The sequence below is a fragment of the Schistocerca piceifrons genome, chromosome 9, assembly GCF_021461385.2.
Source record: "Schistocerca piceifrons isolate TAMUIC-IGC-003096 chromosome 9, iqSchPice1.1, whole genome shotgun sequence".
NCBI classification, from domain to species: domain Eukaryota; kingdom Metazoa; phylum Arthropoda; class Insecta; order Orthoptera; family Acrididae; genus Schistocerca; species Schistocerca piceifrons.
Genome location: NC_060146.1, coordinates 152,452,056 through 152,476,845, shown reverse-complemented (window position 1 = coordinate 152,476,845; position 24,790 = coordinate 152,452,056). Strand labels below are relative to the sequence as shown.

General features: G+C 40.2%; 1 protein-coding gene across 3 annotated transcripts in view; it reads right to left on the bottom strand.

Moving 5' to 3' along the window:
- LOC124717273 (sortilin-related receptor-like) overlaps positions 1 to 24,790 on the bottom strand; it is a 230,660-nt gene that overhangs the window by 127,067 nt on the left and 78,803 nt on the right. For all 3 annotated transcript variants that reach the window (XM_047244086.1, XM_047244088.1, XM_047244087.1), the window contains exons 11-16: positions 20,619 to 20,793; positions 18,617 to 18,855; positions 17,506 to 17,731; positions 9,010 to 9,162; positions 7,033 to 7,222; positions 901 to 1,140 (exon numbers count right to left, since the gene is read on the bottom strand). In XM_047244086.1, the coding sequence (XP_047100042.1) occupies positions 901 to 1,140; positions 7,033 to 7,222; positions 9,010 to 9,162; positions 17,506 to 17,731; positions 18,617 to 18,855; positions 20,619 to 20,793 (1,223 nt within the window). The remainder of the gene's footprint in view (positions 1 to 900; positions 1,141 to 7,032; positions 7,223 to 9,009; positions 9,163 to 17,505; positions 17,732 to 18,616; positions 18,856 to 20,618; positions 20,794 to 24,790) is intronic.

Genomic DNA, 24,790 nt, shown 5'->3' with positions numbered 1-24,790 from the left:
GTCAACATCGATACTGTATCGAGCACTTCAGTGTGTTGGGAAATCTCTAACTAGTTCAAATGTGAGTATTGTTTATCCAGTCCTGCCCTTTCAAATTTTTTGAAATAAATCTTAACTTAACCTTAATACCAAAAGCTTCACCTGTAAATGAAGGAAGACCCGATATACTCTATTAAATAACACAAAAACGTTAACCTCAACAGCAATAATTTAACCTGAAAATATACAATGACACTGTATTTTATTTTTTGAATTACAAATTTGGGAAAAAGCCACCTCCCATAAATTAGGTAAATACAGTAGTCTATTTTAAATTAGTAGGCATCTAATATTTTAAGGCAAAGCTGCGACACTGACACGAGATGTGCGATCTGCTGGCAGCCACCACAGTGCTCCACACTACCCGGCGATAGAAAATCATTTTTGAGTCACCGTCTTCTACAAAATTAAGTAAAATATCTAAAATTCACATACAGGATAGATCTATATAGTGTGTCTGAGCACATCAAAAACCAGATATAATTTTAATTAGAGCCTAACTCTAAACAAGTACGTCCTGCAAAGAACTACATAAACATTTGGAAACTGATGTGGGAACAGATCTCTACACAATCTCCCATGCCCCTCTCATCACACACAGTAAAGTAAATTATACACAAATGTCACTCTGTTACAATGGCTCACTGAGGACTGGCAGGCACAATACTTTGTGCAATGGAAGTAATAACACAGTGGGAGCCAACGATTCCAGTAGTCTACATCTGGCACTGGCATACCGCCTGCAGGAGTTATCTACACGGCTAGCAGTCTGACTACGACTACATTAAATCGGGCTGTAAGTCACACGATTCTAAGACTACTACCAACTAGCAAAGTGGCCGCAATTGCATCTGTACTTACTGCAGCCTTCTTCGTCACTGTGGTCCTCGCAGTCGTAGTCGTAATCGCACTTCCAGTAGAAGGGAATGCATTTCCTGTCACTCTCACACTGGAAGTGCCCTGTCTGGCACGTGACCCTACCTCCACATCCTTCCTCGTCAGATCCGTCACCACAGTCGTCGTCATCATCACAGTGCCACAGGCGAGGGATGCACAGACCATTCTTGCACGCAAACTGGTCAGTACCACAAGTATTTCCTTCTGTGAAAACAACAGCAACCAGTTTGGCATTAGTATCCATGTGAAGAGATGATAAAATGAATGAATGAGTGAGTGAATGAGTGTGTAGGCACATGTGCACAAGAGAGAGAGAGAGAGAGAGAGAGAGAGAGAGAGAGAGAGAGAAAATGGACATTCATTTACCGTATTTACTCCAATCTAAGCCGCACCTGAAAAATCAGACTCGAAATCAAGGAAAAAAAAAATTTCCCGAATCTAAGCCACTCCTGAAATTTGATACTCGAAATTGAAGGTGAGAGAAAAGTTTTAGACCGCCCCTCCAAATCGAAACAAAGTTGATCCATTGTAACATGAAACAAAATTGAGGTAGAATGGATGAAAATACAGCTACAGTAGTTTGGTTCGAGTCATAAGCTTAACAGTTAAGCTTTACCAAGTAGCCATTGCTATGTGCCAGGCGCTCCGTCCGTATTTATACGGGTACCCTTCCTTTTTCGCGTGCTTCGTCTGGTTTGAATCAATTTCTTATTTTGCTTTGATCTTATAAGTGCGGTTCTCTTTGTTATAGGTGTTTACACCACTCTAAGCTGAAAATGCATTATTGTTCTGTGTCATGCATTGTTTGTCGCATTCTGATAGTGAGTGTTTATGACCTGTCACCGCCCATGGCATGGCTTGCATTTGTGTGCGCTACCGCCACTTACAGGAAAAAAAAAGGAGAGTAATTGTCTCAAAAACGAAACAATGGCAAGAGATTGCTATTTGTTGTTACTTACACTGCTGCTTTCTTTGATAATGATCAACAAGAACCAAATAATAGGCTGCGTATGATAGAAGATGTTCTGAATGAGAGTTTAGCGAATATTTTACTCAATTTGAAAATCTTTGCAGATGCCTCTTTAGTACATTACATTCCGCACAGAAATCCGAGTCATCTTAGATTTAAAAATCTAGTCAGTTGCCGTGCTTCATTTCTGACTATCAGTATTCAGCATAAGAATAATACGAATATAAACATGACATGATACGTATATTCTTCCGCATTTGCTGTTGTCTGACTCTAGTTACATAGTTTATTAGGAAGACAGGATTTAAATGAGATAGCAGCAAACACGAAAGAATACATGGTATAATGTTTACAGTCTTCCAGCTTTTCTTTTAATTTATCTATTGACGTGGAAGTTTTGGCACCAGTATTTCTCTTTGTACCTGAAAAGCACGCCTGTGTAGCGCTACATATATTCGACGGCAGAAGTTAGTTGTGGCAGCACCTACCAACATTTTTCAGAACTTCCGCTTACTTTGCATTCGATTCTACGCCACAGGCGGTTTTTTGGATTACAAAAACCGGAAAAAAAGTGCGGCTTAGATTCGAGTAAATATGGTATTATTGCTGTGATGACAGTGCAAGGTTTCACGATTCTAGTACACATTTTTAAGTTGTGAGTAGGTCACTGGATTCTAGTGGATCACAGTTTTAAGGAACTGCAATCCACCAAATATTAATGAATATAAAAAGTGAAATTCGATAGATTAAAAAAATCTCCTCAATAATTGGCAGCAGGAGACCACATATGAAGGTACTACAATTTGCAAGCTTTCAGAGTCAGTGTCTTCTCCTTCTGGCAGAAGGTTTGAAGGGGAAGGGGTGAGGGAAAAGGACTGTTCAGTTTTATGGAAAGGGGTAGAGTTCGAAAAAGTCACCCAGAATCCTGAGGGAAGGGAAACTTTTCAGACAGTATGTATCTCTCCCATGATATCATTTGCCAAAATCTCACTTCAATATCTCAAACAGTTTATTAAATATGAGGAATATTGTGGATATTTCATTCTGACATTATCACTGGTGTGTGCGCTACACCAGATCAATTTTCTCGTCATTGGTGTCAGATAGAGAAATCCACCCATGTCTAAAGAAAAATCTTAGCTAAGTTTCAAATGCAGCAACATACTATGTAATATGCACCAAATGCAAAATGACAGCAACCGCTATTTTTCATTCCAATTTTTTTCAAATTTCGTGCAGTGTCTTGCCTAAACACAATTATTACAATAACTATGAGCATTAATAGAATGATGGGCACGTCATCATGAAGCTGATATAAAGCTCTATAAGTAATGCAAAAATGAAATTTTTTTACTGAATAGTATCTGTAAAATCGTTTCAAGAAGAATTGGAGGTCACGCACCTCGATTCTGTTTTTGCAGTGTATCGCCGACTAACCAAGAAAGGGACAAACAATGTTGGCCTTCCTTCTGAATGAACAAATGAACTCACCCAGAGCTTTGCACAAAAACTGGTTACTGTGCATCAGCAACAGTATCCTGTGTGGGCTCTACCCTGTACCACTACCTAGGCATTGCCTTTCCTGTTTCACTCCTATATGTGTCTACATGATTCCATATGAGACCTAATTTCCCTAATCTTCGTGGCTCTTACACAAAATGTACGATGGCAGCAGTAGGACCATTCTGTAGTCAGCTTCAAAAAGCCATTCTACAAAGTGTCTCAGTAGTGTTCCTTGAAAATATCCTCGCCTTCCTTCCAGGGATTCCCATTTGTCTTCCCAAAACATCGAAGCTACTGGTAACAAATCCAGTTGCCTGCCTCTGAATTGCTTCGATGCCTTCCTTTAATCGGATCTGCAGGATATCCTAAACACTAGCAGCATTCACGAATGGGTTATACTAGTTTCCCCTACGCTGTCTCATCTACAGATGACCCCTACTTTCCTACAATTTTCCCAATATCTACAAACATTACATGCTTGTTCAATCTCATCCTTTGCAATGTTATGCCCAGTTATTTAATCAACATGACTGTCAAGCAGCACAATACTAATGCTGCATTCAAACATTATGGGTTTGTTTTCGAACTCATCTGTATTAACTCATATTAGTCTACATTTAGAGCAAGTTGCATTCCTCACACCACCTAGAAATTTTGTGTAAGTGGTCTTGTTTCCTACCACTGTCACTCAGCAATGATACTTTCTGATACACCACAGTACCATGAGCAAACAGACGCAGGTTGCTGATCACCCTGTCCTCCAGATCATTCATGTACTGGGTGATTATAATTAATGTGCAGCTACTCAAGGAGGTCTAGAGTTGACTGTAATTATCATATGGCAGTGAAACTTAGTAGCTATGCCAATGAATAACCGATTTTGGCCATCAGGTGCAATTCTGGTGCTGTGCATTGTTTTTACGAGGATATGACATCCACACTGTCATTTGACATGCTGTAACATGAGCGAACAGTATGGCTATCCAGAAGTGAGACACTGTGCTGTTACTGGAACTTTTTTATGTGAAGGATCATAATAAAATTCGCAAGCACAGGTAGGCTCAATGTGGTACGTTAGGTCTATACCTGATCTGAAGGGCAGTATACACGAACAAGTTCTTCGGGTTCCACCGGAAATGTTGATCACGCTGTTTTACAGATGCAGCACCTTGTCGACCTCTCTAGTGTTCCTATTGAACAAATTGTGTAACCTGTGGTTAATAATGAAATCAACATTATGCCTTTCTCATCTGTTTGACCTTTTCTGTCCATGCTCCATTTCTATAGAAACATTTCTGTATGTCCTTCTTGCACCCACAGTGCCAGATTTGTACCTGGTAGCCAGAAATGGAAATAATTTTTTTCCAGCATAAATCCATTCTGCATTAACACATTAGAGTATCTACCAAGTTTTGCTGTTACATGATAATTACTGCCCACACTGGATCTTTGTGGGTAGCTGCAATTTCATTATAACCACCTAGATAGATAGAAAATAATAACTGTCCTATCACACTTCCCTTGGGCACTGCTGACAACCTGACAATTTCCTCCTCTGACTCTGTCAAGGACAATGTACTCAGTTCTGTTATTTAACAAACATTTAAATCACTCACATATCTGGGAACTTCTTCCATAGGCTCATATCTTTTTAAAAGTCTGCTGTGTGGCATGATGTCAAAGGCCTTTCACAAATCTAGAAACATCAAATCTGATTGCAGATCCTAATGTTTTATTTCAATTGTGTGTTAATACACATGATAAACACTGGCTTTCAGAACCAGAGATGTCTTCATTCAACAAAAGAGAATAAAATGGGTCACAGAAAATTACAATTCAACCCCACCCCATATTGGGGGGTCATCACTCTTCTGACTGGTTCGATGCAGACTACCACGATTTCCTGACCTGTGACAATCTCTTCGTCTCAGGGTAACTGCTACATGCAATGTCCTGAAACTATTTGCTGAATGTATTTCAATAACAGCCTTCCCATACATAAATGCTCCTGTATGCTTCGGACGCCATTCCTCACATTTGGTTTCGAGTCAAATTGTGGACCTGTCGGGTACTGTCACAGATGTACAATTGGACTTGTGATTTCCTGTCAGACAGATCACAGCTCATAGTATTTGATGGAAAGTCAAGTAAAACAAGTGATATCTGGTGTTCCCCGAGGAAGTGCTATAGGCCCTCAGCTGTTCCTAATCTATATGAATCATTTAGGAAACAATCTGAACAGCCCTCTTAGACAGTTTGCAAATGATCCTTTTACTTGGAGTCTATTCAAGTCAGAAGATCAGAACCAATTGCAAAATGGTACAAAAAGTGGAAACTGACTCTAAACAGTAAATAGTCCGAGGTCATTCACTTGTGTACTAATTACTCACTATATTTCAGTTACCCAATGAATCACACATTTAAAGGTATCAATTCAACTAAACTTCAAGATTGCATTTTACTGGCAGAGCACTTAGCAGATGCAAAAAAAATCTATGAAATGGACTGCATACATTACAATTGTCCACCCTCTGACAGAGTATGGCTGTGTGGTATGAGATCCTTCCCACATTGAATTGACAAGCGACGTTAAAAGAGTCAATAGCATGGCGGCTCCTCATGTAATATCACAAAATTTTAGAGGGATTATCACAGATGTGATACGCGAGGTGGGGTGGCAGTCATTAAAACAAAGGTGTTTCTCGATGCTTTTCATGGGTATGCAGTCAGATTTCATCAACACAATATTTCAACAGTCCAATTGGCCGCCATCTTTAGGTGAGACTGCAGATGTAGTCACACCAGAAGGACTGGCTGCATAAGCATTAAGATCATCAACATTTACTGTGCCAGGAAAATCCATGTAATCACAAAGATGTTTCTCATTTTGGCAAGATCTTTTAACAAAATTTCAATAGGCAACTTTCTCCTTCAAATTCACAAATACTTTGTTGACTCCACCTACATGGGAAGAAATGGCCATTGTAATAAAATAAGTGAAATCAAAGAAAGATTTAAATGTCCATTTTTTTCTCATGTGCCACCCAAGAGTAGAATGCATCTGGAGTAGAGCTGAATTCATCAGGAAGATGAATCTTCTGCCGAACACTTATATGTGAACTGTGGAGTAATTATGTATATATGTAGAGGCAGGGTTCCCTCTATTACAATGGAAATTATTGCCTGATGTCTTAAAATACATCCTATCCATTCCACACAAAAATCAAAGGTCATAAACCCATTTATTGTTTTACCAGTATTTGATAACAGAGCATTAATATCACCGTGAAACTTCACAAAAAAAGTAGTTAGAAATCTACAGAAGGAGGGTGTTAGAAACCTACAGAAGGATGATGATTATAAATTAAAACATTTGCTAGAAAATGTATTAAATGTGGGTCATGTTTGTTTCCACTGTTAATTTTCTTCTCATTCCGTTAAATTCTGTCTTGCTCAAACCACAATAAAGCATTTTGTACTGAGTAAACACACACAAATACAAATTTAAAAAATAAATAAAAACACTTCCTAATCCAACCCAAATAATATCATACTTAGTCAAAACTATTCACATTCCAGCAACTACCAGCATGCAGGTTTCTGTATGATAAAGGGGTACTAACGCTTTGCACAGGTGCCATTCTCAAATGGCTTGCTGCCGTCGGCGCAGGTGCAGGTGGTGTTGGTGCCAGCTTTCATACCGTCTGGGCACTTGCAGCTGTACTTGTGCCCTGGAAGGCCAAAGCACAAGTGAGAGCACACCTTGTTGCCATCACAAGCGTTTGATCCCTCCTGTACGGAGTGCGCGAACACCTGTACGAGAGGAAAAGGACAACTGTTCATTAGAAAGTGCACTGAGACAAACCTATTCCAACAGTTTAAATGGGCATGCAGTCCAGTATAAGCATGTCATAAGCAACCCACAATTACAATCTTAACAATAATTAATGAAGTCATTAACACAATATGTAACATGACATTCCAGTTTGGCTACTCATACTTGGAAAAAAATAATTGTGAGATTTAAAGATGTGAGGATGAAGATTGTGTTGAGAAGCTCCTGGGTGGAAAAGAGGGGGAGGGGGTAACAACTTTTCTTTCCTCTCATACCAGCCATAAGTAGTAGTTTAACCAGTTTTTAAACATAAATAAATTATATGAAATAATATTCATATAATTAACACACTCTTGAGATATGAAGTACTGTATTTTCAAATTCGTGATTTATAAAACTCAATAAAATTCAGTTCCAGTGCTAAGTTAAAAAATGCAGAATTCCCTGAGATTTTATGAAATTCCTAAAATTCCTTGAGATCTCCCCGATTTTTCCAGGTAAAATGTAATTCCCTGAGAATTCCAAGTTTTCTATATTTCCCAGAAGAATCACCCCCCAAATTCATAAAGTGCACAAAAATAGTTTTTAATGAAAATAATCTTTTTTTGGAAATATAATTGGTCAGGTAAGAAAATCTACTCACTACTTGATGGCAAGAGAAAACACATGGAAACATTAAGGAAATGTGCAAGCTTTCGGAGCCAGTGGCTTCTCCTCCTGGCAGAAAGGTTGAACGGGAAGGAAGAGAGGTGAACAAGCCACTTGCTCTGAAAGCTTGCACATTTTCTTGACATTTTCATGTGTTTTCTGCTGCTATCACTTGGCGAGTAGATTTTTCTATCTATCCGAAGCAGTTTTTAAAATTTTCATAGCTAGTTTTATTTTAAAATCTTCCTTTAGTGCCAAGTTCCACTGCTGCCATAATCAGATTAATAAACAGAGGAAACATGTCTAGAGTAAATATTACAATGTTTCCAACTGGATAGCAATTTATATCATAGGAAGATGAATATGTACCCAATCTTTACATTCACACTGATAGAGCTGCTAGCAATGCATTCATAGGGTACCATGCAGATCTCTCCTGTGCCTCAACCATCTCATTCGGAATTAAACAGATGTATTGAAAGAAATGTAGGTCACAGCTTCTGAGCAGGATAAAAGTATCGTGACAGAGTTTACTGGTGAACAAGACATACAAGCTCGCTGCACAACTTGAGTGTAGTCAGAATTCCATACACAAAATGGCAGGAAGTTTGGGATATGAGACTAAGTGTGTATCGGCAAATGGCACCTGGTTTGGAGCATAAATATTTATGAGCCAAAGATCCATACAGGAAGTCGTAATGAAACATTTTCGGGATGTCTAGTGAATCACTCTCATTTTATGGAGTGTAACTGGACCATTGACAATGAGCAGTAAACTGAAATGTGAAGCAGCTTAGAGAAGACATTAAGAGAAAGAGACATAGAAGTCTGAATGGAATTCTAATTCACCATGGCTGTGCTTCCCCCCCTCCCCCCCCCCCCCCCCCCACACACACACACATTTGTTTTGCAAAACACTACAGGGAGCTGTGTGTAAGAGGAATAGTAGGGAAAAGGGTGACAACAGCAACAGGCATTTCGAATTTCAGCAACATAACTGCATAGAATGCATGAAATCAAGTCCTGATGGTTCTCTATGAGAAACATTTAACAATACTGCATATTCTTTGAATAAGTTACCAGGTCTTCCTGAGTATGAAATACACAAGAACATTACCTTTAGGTCCATCAAACCAGGCAAGCCACTTCGTATGGTGCGGACAGCCAGCCCGTGATCCTTGTCAGCCTGGTAAATGGAATTCTGCCTCCAGTCGTCCCAGTACATGGTATCCTTGAACACCGCCACTGCGAACGGATGTGCTACCTTGTCCTGTAAACAGAAACATCGCACATCAATTAAAGTCTTCCTACATAAAATTAAAAACATCAAACAAGCAATTAAAAAGATGGAGGTAGGGACTTTATAGTAGTTAGAAATGCACAATATAAAATAAGAAGTGGCAAAAACAAATGTTTTGTGAAGAAGGGTGTTAAAATGAGTGAATCCGAGGCTTGTTGACATCATCATCTTCAGTCCAAAGATTGACTTGATGCAGCTCTCCATGCTAGTCTATCATTTCCAAGCCTCTTCATCTGGGAATTTCTACTGCAACCTACACCCATTTGAACCTGCTTACTGTATTCACCTCTTTGTCTACCTCTACATTTGTGAACATCCACAGTTTTCTCCCTTTCCAACCTGACAATTCCTTGATGCCTCAGGATGTGCTGTATCAATCTATACCTTCCTTTTAGTGAAGTTGTGCCATAAAGGTCATTTCTCTCTAATTCTGTTCAGCAAAGTTTCATCAGTTACATGACCTACCCTTCTACTCCTGAGACTACTTCTGTAGTGCCACATTTTAAAACCTTTTATTCTCTTCCTTGTCTGAACTGCTTATCATTCATGTTTCAGCTTCCATAGAGGGCTACGCTACAGACAAATGCCTTCAGAATAAACTTCCTAAGACTTAAATATATATTCAGTGTTACAAATTATTCTTTTCAGAAATTTTTGCCTTTCTGTAGCAAGTTTGTATTTCACATCCCCTCTATTTCAACAATCATCATTTATTTTGCTGCCCAAATAGCAAAACTCGCCTATTATGTTTAGTGTGTAATTTCCTACTCCTAACTCTCTCAGAATTCCCTGATTTAATTTGGTTACATTCCATTACTCATGTTTTTTTTTTTTTTAATGTTCATTTTACATCCTGTTTCTTCAAAGTCCTTTCCTGCCTCTAACAGAATTAACTCTTTCTCCAAGCTTTTCTTTGGTTTCCTTTACTGCTTGCTCAATGTACAGATTGAGTAACATTAACCCCATCCCACTACCTTATAAACCACTGCTCCCCTATCAGTCTCCTCGACTCTTATGACTTGCACACTTGAAGATATTGCAATCCATGTTTCATAGTTGCCTAAGCACTGCACTGCAGAAGGTTTGGAGGGGGAGCAGTGATACCAGCTTGGCAGAGAACTAGTGGGGTGTTGGGACGGGAATGGCGAGCTAGCAGAAATTACATGGTGTTGCGAACCATTGGAATGTATAGTGCATACTCTGGCTTTTTAGGAACATCTACCATGTTGAAACTGCAGTTTGCCCGAATTTATTTTTAGTCATAATTGAACTGACTTTAAAATTGGACAAATACTCAACAATAGTATTCATTTCTGCAGGAGATGGTAAAAGTCTAGACAGAGTTCAGGTTCAGTGGTGTACTTATGTGTTTCATTCTACAATGTTGTCGACACTCACTGTGACATATGACAGGAACAAACGAGGGTGTGTCAGCTGCTGGTTCTATGAAGCTGATGAGAGAGCAGTGGGAAGATGATATTTTTGGAAGCAAGTGATAGTGTAACATTTTCACGTCAGTACAGAACCGAAAATGGATATGTATATGAATAAAAAAATCTGTGTTCTCAGGTCCCACAGCAAACACAACCACAGAAATCGCAGCATATTTTGAAGAAAAAGCTATAATAAGGGCACTATACCCTAGCAGTTGTAGGCGGAGAGTGTTTTGAACTATGGCTGTGTAAGATACCAATAGAGGTTGGTTCTAAACTATCACTGCCAACAGCAGCAAACAATTGCGCTGCAGCCACCAAATGCTTTATTACCCCAGTTTTCCTTGTGTTGCAGAGTGCTTTTTTTTTTTTTTCTTATTTTGAAATGAGCCCTTCGAGAAGGAGGCGAGGCTTATTTCCATGCACGTGCTCGTGAGCAGGTGCAAGGTTGCAGAGTAGGGAGGGAGGGGAAATGCGCGCGCACATTTGAATAGGGCCGCAGCGTGCCTATTGAATTCGCGCCGACTGTGTAATGTTTAAAGTACTACGATCAGCTCTAACAGTCACTTCGCTGGTTAATAATCATGTCAAGTCGCCGTTGTGTAACCCCAACTATACTTTCGCACTTCAACCCCCATTGGGAGGAATTGTATCTGTTTACAGACAAAGATGGTGTTGCAAAATGTTTAGTATGTCACAAAACGCTGAATTCTTTTAGGAAATTTAATTTGCAGCGACATTGTATGTCATACCAAGTGAAAGACTACGGACGTGGAAAATGTGATGGACCAGATCATGCACAGGAAGTTATTAAACTTAAAAGAAGATCTGGACAATGAAGAAAAATCAACTGAGGCAGCTCTCAGAGTGAGTTACAAAATTGCTTTGCTTTTAGCAAAATCCCTGCGCCCCTTCACTGATGGCGATTTAATAAAAGAATGTTTGGTAGTTGCAGCGGAACATTTGTGTCCATCTCAAGTTGAACAGTTTCGGACTGTGCCATTATCTAACATGACCATTATGTGTCGCATACAGGACATGGCAGACAACATCCAGAGCCAGCTTTCAAATATCTGTAAAGATTTTATGGCATATTCTCTAGCTCTGGACGAAAGTGTTGATATCACTGGAACAGCGCAGCTTGCCATATTTATTAGAGGTGTTAATAGAGATCTTCAGGTGAGGGAGGAGCTCCTCGATGTAGTAGCCATGAACACTACAACCGGAGCTGGTATTTTAAGTAGTGTTGAAGAAAGTGTTGAAAATATAGGATTGTCATGGAATTCTTTAGTTTCAGTGTCTACAGATGGTGCACCAGTGATGACGGGGGAAAAAATCAGGTTTCGTTGTGCTGTTGAAGGAGAAAATGCAAAAACTGACTGTGCTGAATGAAATAAGGGGCGCTCACTGTTTGATCCACCAGGAAAACTTATGTGCAAAGAGTATCACTCTAAAAAATGTGATGAGTGTTGTTGTTTGTACAACCAATTATATAAGGAAGCATGGGCTACAACACAGGCAATTTAAAAGCTTTCTTGAGGATGTAGAAAGCCAGTATGGTAGCCTGCCTTATTACAGTGAGGTCTGCTGGCTTAGTCGTGGCAAATTATTAAATCGATTTTTTTGCCTTTTAGATGAGATAAATATGTTCATGGAAATAAATAACATGTGTGTTCCTGAATTGAAAGAGCCTTCATGGAAATGTGATCTCGCATTCTTAGCAGATTTAACTAGCCATCTGAATGCTTTGAACATTTCACTACAAGGTAAAGATCTTCTAATTACTCATTTCATAGATCGAATACGAGCTTTTAAAATGAAATTGACACTTTGGGTGAGTCAGCTGGAAACAGGAAACAGGGTGTCTACATGGACAAGGAAAAATAATTCCCGGATTTTTCCCGGATTTCCCGGTTGAAAATACACTTTCTCCCGGGTGAAAATACATTTTTTCCGTGTTAAGTGACAGTATACTTTTTCTCGGCACTTATCAATCCTTTATGGTTAATGATTTTATACAGCGGCGTAGAATTTCCCGACACTTTAGAAAATGAAACTCAGGGAAAAAAAACACGTTTTGGAAAGATCTTTGATGTGCAGAAACATATACACTGCATATTTCCGTGTTACGAAGGTATAAATTCGAATTCCACCAAACACCGCATGTTACCTTGCGAAGCATTAAAATCGAGATTGCGACGCGCTTTTTGTAAGCCAGTCACAGCTCATGTCACCTGATCTCGCCAGCTGATGACAGCATTTGACACATGATGTAGTCAGCCAATAGCAAGATCACTCTTAAGTAGTGCGAACACACATCATCATCATCATCATCATCATCATCATCATTTAAGACTGATTATGCCTTTCTTGTGCTCATACGGCAAAGACTACCAAATCCACCGGTTAGTCCCTCAGCCGTTAGGGGTAAAACCCAATGGGACTAGGGGCAAGTAAGGCTAGCAACCTGCTACCCTGGTACTTTAAATATGATGCTGGCAACAATCAGAGCAAAATGCCTCGCGCAAACACACAAATAAGAAAAATTAATGGCTTAAATTAATGTACAATTGTTGCTACAAGAAAAGAAAAGCTATCACATATAATATTGGTCTCTAAGATTAATACGCTGCAAGAGAAGCTAAGCTTCCAAATATATTGTTGATCTTTTTTGCGCGTCATACATCACATAAATGTGCCAGTAAAATTTTTTAATAACGACGTAAATGTCTAATCTTCTGGGCTCGAAATTCTTCATATGGTCGTCCCCAAAGAGTTAATTTTTAAATGAGAGTCAAACGCTCTGTGATTTAAGAACTTCATCGTACACTCTCTCACATAGTTTATCTTACATAAAAGGAAATTTACTTTGAAAGTAACACTTTTCAAAGCAATATTCGCAATATTTTTCCGTGACCTGTTAGAAAGGTACGTTTCAGCAGTTGCCACAGAGCGCCAGATAACAGGCGTCACTGCACTTGCGCAGCTACGATGACGCAGGAAGCCCACATGTTCATACGTGTGAAACATTAAAAGATCTTGCATTAAAACGAATCTAATGTAAAAAATTGTCACGTCACGCTCATTGGAGGCAATTTGCTGTTAAGAAGCACTCCACAGTCGTCCTAAGGCCTTTGACACACTTTGCTGTTGGCAGACGCTTGTATGAGCACTGTGTTTTGTTGTTGTATATGGCGCATTTTCTTTGCGACTTAAGTTTTATTTTCGTTTTTTTTTCTCTTTCATGATTTGTTGCTGCAGTATTATTCTGCAGAAGCGGGATACAGTAATTTTTTTTTTGTTGGAGTATTGGTTCTTATCAGTCAAAATTACAAAAATTTAACTGAAAACTAAAACAATGAAAAATTCCCAGAACTCAAAAAGATTCCCGGGTTTTTCCCCGTTTTCTCCCGGATGAAAAAATTCCCGGGTTTTTCCCGGATCTCCTGGTTGTCCCGGGTCGTAGACACCCTGAGGCAATCTAGCTCATTTTCCTAGATTATCATCCATGCAAGATGTTCACAAAGACTGAACGTTATTCACATAGTTTAGTTGCCCTTAAGGAAGAATTTGATCAACGCTTTCAAGATCTGACAGCACTAGACAGTGATTTTGATCTGTTCTCCTCTCCATATTCAGCGAATATTGAAGAGATTCGTCCTGAGCTGCAACTAGAAATTATTGACCTGCAGTGTGACAGAATACAGAGACAAATTTCAGAAAAAGAAAAACATTTTGGAATTCTACAGACACTTCCCTCAGGATAGATTTCCTCGTTTGCACAAACTGGCAGCTACAATAACATCAATGTTCAGTTCCATGTATGTTTGTGAACAACTGTTCTCTGCAATGAAATGTAACAAGACGTGCCTGAGAAACACATTGTCTGATCAAAATTTAAACTGCACGCTGCGCCTACAATGCACAAGAACAATTACTCCGAACATAGACGCAATTGTAAAGAGCAAAAAGTACAAGATAACAGAGAATCCCGCACTTCAGTGACACCTTATATTGTGTAACAGTTCACAAATTAATACGAATGTAGAGGCATACACTAAGCTAATAAAATTATGTGGCACGTGTACATTCTCCTATATTTGTTTCATTTGTCGCAGTAATAATTCATGAGTGATATCCCTGCAGGTGGCCGCGGATTTACATTGACTGGCGGCAGCTGTAGTGTGCCCCACATGACTCTCCGCTCTGGTCCGGTGGTGGGGGTAGCGTGCTCACGCTGCTCCGTGCTCGCGCCTCGCTGCTCACAGGTTGCTCCGCGAGCACGTATGTTGTGAAGCCCTGTTCTAAGTTCTCATCTGTTTACGATCGTGGCCGACTGCCATGATACACCGTCCGTATAACAAATATTTGTGACAATGAAGTTATAAATTTCATAGCTGTCCCATTAGTATGATGATGAATGTTAAAAATAGTGACACCACTGATAACAGGGTTCATTTAGGCAAATGAAATTTCACGTACTCTGTAGTGTATGGAAAGAGGGCCTTTTACATTTTCGCTCTGCAGCTTGGTGGTGGCTTGACCATTGTGGAGTAACCACACTCTCCAAGAATGAAAATGGAAGACAAGATGGTTTTGCAATAAATAAAATATGTGGTAATCTTGGATGTCATGTTGAGCCTTTGATGCTTATGTTGTATGAAAAGTTGTGCTCTACTCTTATTCATGAGTCCCTAATGATCTGTGCACCCATTCAAAGAAATGTGTGTATGTAAAAGCAATGTAGTGGGCTTGCTTGTCTGTGATAAGAGTAGAAGTTATCTTCTTTTGCTCCAATAACAGCTGCAGAATGTGAGGAAGTCAAGCTTCTCCTCGGCTATACATGGAATTTCAGAGTCATTGAGCAGTATTACCTCTACATCAAGAGAATCAGCTATGGCGAAATTAGAAGAAAAAGTTAAATACAACATATTATGTCAGGTGACAGACCTCATAAAGGGTTCTGACTTAGCTTAAACTATGAGGAGAGTGCCAGGACCCACAGAAAACCTTAAACCAACAAGGAAACCACTTCATAAGTGAAAAAACTGGAAAAAAGTGATCTGCATATTAATGTAAACCATTTCATTTCATTTCTACTTGTTTTATCAAAATGTACGTAAACATTAAACGGCATAAATTTAGAACAGGTATAATGTTAAATTTTTAGACAGATACTTTATGACAATAAAATACAGTAGTTTGTAATTTTGACTAGTCAAAATGTTAAAAATAATTTTTTCCCCAAGAGGCCTCCTCAAAAAAAAATAAAAATTGGATCATCTTATAACCAGAGACGTTTTACACCCTGGTAAATTCCAGGCATCACAGAAAATATCTTCTTTTTCTACACGTGTCAATGCAGTCTGGATTCATAATGTAGATTCTTCACTTCTTTTAACAGCTTAGCCAACTCCTTCTCCTAAATCTAATTCACCTCATAATTTTCCAAATCCAAAACCAGGTTCCTGGGCATTAACCTCCATCTCACTGAAGTTAGCACCCTCAAAACCAAAAAATAAGCAAAAATACCTAAACCTTGCGAGTAGCCACCCCTTCCATATCAAGTACAACCCTTTCCATGTATCCTAGGCATCTGCTGTGAAAGTGTCACCCCCAACGGATCCCTTCACACCTACACCGTCAACTTCTCCCAGACTTTCCTCTGCCACAGCCTCCCCATAGATCTTGCCCTCAACAAATCTTCTCCTCTCAAACTCTAACAAATACATCTCTCGTGTCTCCCACGCCCCCACCCCCCTCCCCCAAAAAATAAAAAGACAACCACATCAGTACTGACACACCCCTCCCCCCTCCCCCTGGCCACTAATGTCATGATACGTTACTCCACTAGAGCTATGTTTCCCTCAACTCAAACCCTGAAATGAGCTCTCTCTTGGATACCCTCCCCCTTACAACCTGCTGCGTCCTCACCTCTGTAAAACTCTTGTTAAGTGGTATGACATTTCCCGTCCATTATCCTTAACCGAGGTTTCCTACCCCACATCACTGCTGTGAAATGTGTTCTATGCTTATACCAACTACCACCTACTCCAGAATCACCACTGGGAATCCTACAACACCAAGAGCAGAACAACTGGCAATACTAAATAACGGGTGTCCGCTGCCTGACCTTTTATAGAGGAATGACAACCATTAAATTGGCCGAGTGCATGCACGGATACAGAAGACCTTCACAACTTTTTGATCGTCTAGTACCAAGTTGCTGTGGATGCTCTGCAGCAAGACTTGACATACACGAGTGCTCATTACACCATATTCGCTGTTTGGATCCTCCCAACCAATACAATTTACTCTCAACTCCAGATACAGGAACTTACTTTCTAACATATCCTGGCATCCCATCACCATCATGGACTACCCCTCCTCTGAAAGTATCAACCCCATTACTTTTTATTTATACGTTGAACTGACATATATTACTTTTTGATCTCGCCCTTATCCCCCCCCCCCCCCCTCCCTCCCTCCCTCCTTTTCCCACATTCACACCAACCTGCGTCATTTTGGTTTTTCCCTGTTTCCTTTTCTGCTTTCCTACTTGTTCATAACTGCACAACTAATTTTCTTCCTATTATGTCTTGACTGAATCTGACACTGTGATTATCCATGTACTGCACATGATCACTTACTCTCTGCCTGATTTTTTTCTCTCCTTTATTATTTCACTTCACTAACTCCCCTCTTCCCCTCCCAACCTGATCAGTTGTCTCTCTTTGCGGCAACACAGTATTCATTATACTGCAGTGGAAATTCAGAAATTTAATTTTCCTGTGTTTTACTGACACACAAAAATACTCTGAAATTGGAGTAAACATTAGCAAAAACTGCTTCACAAATCTGGTGAAAAATGTTCACTAACCGTATTTGCAATTATCTTCTTGAAACCTTTGCCATCCAGATCTGCAGAACCAATGTAATCAAGTCGCGCATCCACCCAGTAGATGCGTTCTGCGATGTGGTCAACTGTAATTCCGTTAGGCCAGTCCACATACGATCTACCAAACAGCCGCCTGGGGTCAGAACCGTCCGAGTTGGCACGACTCACCGATGGATTGTTTGGTGCCCAATCAGTCCAGAACAACAATCTAGGGATAAGACAAAAATACATCTGTTTACTGAAATTTACAGTCACTTTTTACGTATTCACAATGGAAGATTTGCTAAAGTAGTCATGTGAGGCACATCAAGATAAAAATGGACACTTTTTTCAAGTGCTTTTTTTAACTTAGATGAATTTCCATTGTGTTGTAAATGCATTAATACTTCATATATATGCAAAATGTGCTTCTGTTAAAGCAAACAAATACAGAAACTGATGCTATGCTACAACACAATTGGTGAATATTGACACCAGTGGTATCTAACCCTGTAACATCTTAAGTTTTCACTCTCCTCAGAATGCTCACCTCATGGGAACTTCAGAGACAAAAAAGATGGATGTAACCTGGTATCTATTCAGGTCAGTAGGAAGACTGAGAATATTCTTCATATCCATATCCATATAAAGTAATTTTTTTTTCAAATAGCCTACTCTCTATTTTACTTTGAAGCACTGGCTAATGTCTCAAAGATGTCACATTTCCTGATCACTCCACTACACATTACATATCCTCTGTAGCCCTCCAACAGATGACTATGAATGTCTACAGTTTCATTTTTCTTGAATTTACAAGATCAGCTTCCATGACCAACCAAATAAAACAGCAAAAAAAAATTCATAACAAGAATCTCATAGCACTTTTGTGACCACTGGAAAAGTGTCACAGTAGCTATACGTTTTGAAGAGCACGTACTTTCTGGATGCAACAGATACAGTATTTCCCTTGCTGATATATTTTGTGACTTATGACTTATAAGCAGCCAACACTAGAATGTTTAAGCATTACATGACAGAAACAGCTCTAGGGTACTTTTAAGACAGACATATTTTCAAAAATATTCTACAGTTTCAATGCACACAGGCTACAAACCCTTGCTGAGGATGAACAGCAATCCCACGAGGTTTGGACAGAGTCGGTGGTGAAAGAATGGTAGCACGCATGCGGCCCTCTACATTCAGATCGGTTCGTACAACCTCTATCATTGAACGCACTCCATCCACAAAGTACAGGTGGTGTGATACCCAGTCTAAGGCCATCCCTTCAACTGACGAGAGATTCGAACTTACTAGAATCTCATGATAAATTTCGCTGCCATTGAGGCACTGGCGCTGTAAAAGAAAAAAGGAAGTCTAGGGTTATTCCCTCTCTGTGCATATAAGAATAGTGCTTTTATTTTTTACATATTTTGTTTTAACTGAGTATACCAAATATATATTTGTATCACAGAACTTAAGCACACAGTCATCATGAGAATTACAATATTTCATGTCTAATTTTAACATTCAAATCAAATAACAAATGCTGAAGACACAACGTTGATATTACTGTATTAATACAATACCAACATATTCTGAAGACACAAAGCTGAAAGAGGTATGAAGCTTGCTCATTTGCTCTGTAGATTACAGGTAGGAAGATATATGTTTGTTTCACTGTATATGTCATGTTTAAAAGCAAAAATAATAGTTAATAACATTACATTGTTGCTCATCCACTCCTTGGAATCATTTGTTTAGACTTCGAGATAGCTAAAAAATTTTCAGCATTGAAACATCCTTTTAAGTTCAATAGCCTCTGACAACAAAAAATTGGCCATATTTTTAACAAGAATGCTGGCTTTTTTAACTGAATTTCATTGATGCAATCTTTTCAAGTTATCAACTAAATTGCCTCAAAGCAATGTTGCAACTAGTTTCGTAGTCACTGGTGGTAGTTTAACTGAATCTGACCAATTTGATATGCCAATTAAGTCAGTGTCAAACGGTGTAAAATGACCATCTTCTTGCACTGCTGCACAAATAATTATAGGGTTCTGAACTACTAATATTGCTATTGCTAGCAGTGATTTGACTGAATCACATTCCCACCCACCCCCACCCCTCCCACCAAAGCAGTCCACTTTGGAAAATTTGAATGTGTCTTCATATTCTCTTACGTGATCTTACACAGTCAGAGATTTTACAGGAAAAAAGTCGGCCGAAGCACACAGATGATGTACGATGTACCTCCCCCCCCCCCCTCCCCACTAAAGAAAAATCAAACAATGGAAAGACCAGGCTGAAGTAATAACAATGTGGAAGGAATATATTGGTATTCACCATATATAGGAGGCATTGAGCTGCAGACAGGTACAATGAATAAAAAACCACTAGAAATATTTCTGGTCCCTTTTCATTGTGTCTGTATGCAATTCAACACCTCTTCTGTGGTGGATAGCAATATATCCTTTCCATATTATTTGTTCACCAAGGAAATTTACTTTTACTCATACTATAAAGTTTTCCGCTACAACATCAATCGTTGCAGCAAAGTCAGAATGACACAAGATGCACTGGAACACGTCCTCCAATACATAATAAAATTAATAACTTTTTGAAAATATAATGTAACTATATAGATAAAAAGAATCTACTACCCAGTGATGGCAAGAGAACACACACACAAAATTACTTAAATCTGCAAGCTTTCAGAGCCAGTGATGCCTTCTTCTGGCCGAAGGGTTGAAGGGGAACAGAGAGGGGTGAAGGAAAAGCACTGGAGAGGTTTACGAAGTAGAGTTTGGTAAAGACTGATCAATCGGTCTTTCCTTCTCATCCTGTCCAGTAAGTTTCACTGACCTGGGGTTCTGGGCAACTTTTCCGAACTCTCCCACCAGCTCTTTTCCTTCACCTCTCTTCCTTCCCCTTTGACCCTTCTACCAGGAGGAGGATCCACTGGTTCCAAAAGTTGTGTGTACATTCTCCTGCCGCCACTTTGTGAGCAGATCTTTTGTCTATCCAATTACAAAGCATAATTACTGAAACATCTGCTGTCCCAGAAAAACCATTTATTAAAAGATACAGAGCAACACTATTAAAATGGAGAATCTTACCCCAATAGTGTCATTTGCTATGTCAGCCCAATAAACACAGTTGTTGTGGAGGTCAAAATCAATAGCAATCACATTCTGCAATCCCCTCACTGGTAGCTCTTCCCAAGTGTCCTCCGACAAATCGTAGCGAGCTATCCGTTCTCGCTGTGCTACAATTAGAAATTCTCTTAGCTCTCTGCAACACACAAACAAACAAGAATCAGAAACATGAAGAACTTTTGTTTTTAGATTTTTACCGCAACAACACTGTTACAGGTGGAATTTCCAGTGAAATCAGTACACATTCAGATCATGTACCAACACCATAAAGCACATATTCACTTGTAGATCCCCTCCCCTGAATGCTTTAAAGTGATCATATGTTCTGCGTTTGAGAATATAATACGATGCAAGCTGTTCAAAATACTGAGGAAGACAGGATTAAGCAATATGGGAATATGGCGAATCTAAACATAAGTGAGAACCAAGAGGGAACAATAAGATTGGAAGACCAAGGATGAAGTGCTCAGATTAAAAAGTGTGTAAGACACGGATGTAATCCTTTAGCCTTCTGTTCATTCAATCTATGCATCAAGGCAGTGATGGTGGAAATAAAAGACAGCTTAAAGAGTGGGACTGAAATTCAGGGGGAAAGGAAGATATGCTGCTGATGATGCAATCCTCAGAAAGAGTGAAGAAGAGGTCCAGAATGTATGGAATAAAATAAAGTCTAATGAGCTTAGAATATGGATTTAGAGTAAACCAAAGAAAGACAACAGTAATGAATAAGCAGAAATGAGGTCAACAACAAACTTATCAAAATGGGGACCACAAAGTAGACAAAGTTAAGGAATTCTACTACCTTGGAAGCAAAATAACTCATGACAGACAAAGCAATGATAACATAAAAACCAGATCAGTCGTAGGCAAAGCGGGCATTATTGACCAAGAGAAGTCTGTTAGCAACAAATATAGGCCTTAATTTCAGGAAGAAATTTCTGAGAATGCACAGTTGGAGCATGCTATTGTATGGCAGTGAAATACTGACAATGCGAAAATGGAAAATAAGAGGATAGAAGGATTTGAGATGTGGTGCTACAGAAGAATGTTGAAAATTAGGTGGAATTGTAAGATACAAAATGAGGTGGTTCTCTGCACAATTGGTGAAGAAAGAAACATATGGTAATCACCAACAAGAAGAAGGAACTGGATGATAGCACATGTGTAGGAGGTACTCTCAAATGAAGACATTACCACAATAAAGGAATTTGCGGCAGGGTGCATCAAAACTGGAGAGGCCGGGGAAGCGAGAGGCAGAACACAATATAAACTTTACAATAAACACCCTTTCATGTGTTATCTCCCAATCTGTGATAATGCACTAACCTCCTTCTATATTTACTTTGCTCTTTATACTATCAACTTTTAACAGTACACTTCAATAGAAATCTCAGTTGTTAAGAGTGTATGGAGTATCGTTTGTTCTATAAGTGAATAGATGCCTGTCTGAAAGCCGAACAGCTAAACTCTCCCATTTTACTCTTCAGTCATAAATTTAATTATATTACATTGCACACATTAACAACAAGACAATTCTTTCTTAGCTGTCAGTCCCCAGTTCGGGTATTTCTAAACATATTCTACAACACAGTCCGTGCCTTTGTTGTAAATGCATCAATAGCTGTTCCAGTCTTCTCTGTAAGTAGCTCAATGATATTTATCATTACCTGTGACCAATATTGCTCATAATATTGGTAGTAAGAAGAGGTAACCAAGTAATGTACCTTCTGTACTGTACAGTGCCTTGTGGAATGTATATATACACTCCTGGAAATGGAAAAAAGAACACATTGACACCGGTGTGTCAGACCCACCATACTTGCTCCGGACACTGCGAGAGGGCTGTACCAGCAATGATCACACGCACGTCACAGCGGACACACCAGGAACCGCGGTGTTGGCCGTCGAATGGCGCTAGCTGCGCAGCATTTGTGCACCGCCGCCGTCAGTGTCAGCCAGTTTGCCGTGGCATACAGAGCTCCATCGCAGTCTTTAACACTGGTAGCATGCCGCGACAGCGTGGACGTGAACCGTATGTGCAGTTGACGGACTTTGAGCGAGGGCGTATAGTGGGCATGCGGGAGGCCAGGTGGACGTACCGCCGAATTGCTCAACACGTGGGGCGTGACGTCTCCACAGTACATCGATGTTGTCGCCAGTGGTCGGTGGAAGGTGCACGTGCCCGTCGACCTGGGACCGGACCGGACCGCAGCGACGCACGGATGCACGCCAAGACCGTAGGATCCTACGCAATGCCGTAGGGGACCGCACCGCCACTTCCCAGCAAATTAGGGACACTGTTGCTCCTGGGGTATCGGCGAGGACCATTCACAACCATCTCCATGAAGCTGGGCTACGGTCCCGCACACCGTTAGGCCGTCTTCCGCTCATGCCCCAACATCGTGCAGCCCGCCTCCAGTGGTGTTGCGACAGGCGTGAATGGAGGGACGAATGGAGACGTGTCGTCTTCAGCGATGAGAGTCGCTTCTGCCTTGGTGCCAATGATGGTCGTATGCGTGTTTGGCGCCGTGCAGGTGAGCGCCACAATCAGGACTGCATACGACCGAGGCACACAGGGCCAACACCCGGTATCATGGTGTGGGGAGCGATCTCCTACACTGGCCGTACACCACTGGTGATCGTCGAGGGGACACTGAATAGTGCACGGTACATCCAAACCGTCATCGAACCAATCGTTCTACCATTCCTAGACCGGCAAGGGAACTTGCTGTTCCAACAGGACAATGCCCGTCCGCATGTATCCCGTGCCACCCAACGTGCTCTAGAAGGTGTAAGTCAACTACCCTGGCCAGCAAGATCTCCGGATCTGTCCCCCATTGAGCATGTTTGGGACTGGATGAAGCGTCGTCTCAAGCGGTCTGCACGTCCAGCACGAACGCTGGTCCAACTGAGGCGCCAGGTGGAAATGGCATGGCAAGCCGTTCCACAGGACTACATCCAGCATCTCTACGATCGTCTCCATGGGAGAATAGCAGCCTGCATTGCTGCGAAAGGTGGATATACACTGTACTAGTGCCGACATTGTGCGTGCTCTGTTGCCTGTGTCTATGTGCCTGTGGTTCTGTCAGTGTGATCATGTGATGTATCTGACCCCAGGAATGTGTCAATAAAGTTTCCCCTTCCTGGGACAATGAATTCACGGTGTTCTTATTTCAATTTCCAGGAGTGTAGATGTAGATTTATGCATAGAAACTAATAGATAAACATGAAAAAGTTAGAGTAAACTGATAAGAGTTTGTGGACAACTTCTCTAATTATGTACATGTATATGTGCTATTACAAGACAAAAAAAGTTGCTTACATATTACAGAAAAAATTTACACAAAGCACATTTGTTTTACATTCAAGTAATGTATGTGTCAGGTACCTATCTAAAAAAAAAGTTCAGACGCTGACAAGAGACAACTCCAGTCCTCTCCAAGAAACTCATAACAGAAGGGAGTTTTCATGATTTAGAGGTCACATGCTCCATGCGTCTGACTGTTTGATTCGAATAAAAATTTTGTACAAAGCTAGGCTGTGTGTTCTATCTTTTCTAATAACTGGTTGAAGGTTGCAACATAATACTGATGAGTGGACTCATAATACCAAGTCCTTTGTAGATTCGACTCAATTTTGTGCTCACTAAACTAACATTACATATCCTCTCAAACTTTGAAACTCATGGAGTTTTATTCTATTTACTGTGACAAAGTTTTACTCCATTTCCTCTTCCCTGCAATGTATGTGTCTCTCTCTGTCAGACACTGCTGGCATGGACACACACACACACACACACACACACACACACACACACACACACACAAAAGGTGAAGCAACCGTAATTAAAAAACAGAGTCAGATTTGCAAACAACTTGCCAGTAAGTTCCCACTTATCAATATGACATTGCACCATGTCTGGCCTGGATACATGCACTGATTCAGTTGGGAAGACTGTCGTTAAGCCATTGTATTCTCTTCCGAGACAAGTTGCTCCATGGAATTAAGACAGAGTTGATGTCCTTGGTGGTCCCACACGTCTTATCAGGGACTGATCTGGGGACCCTACTGATCACAGGGAACCTTGATTTAACACAGACAGTTCAGTTCAACGAGGCACGCGTGATACGTGT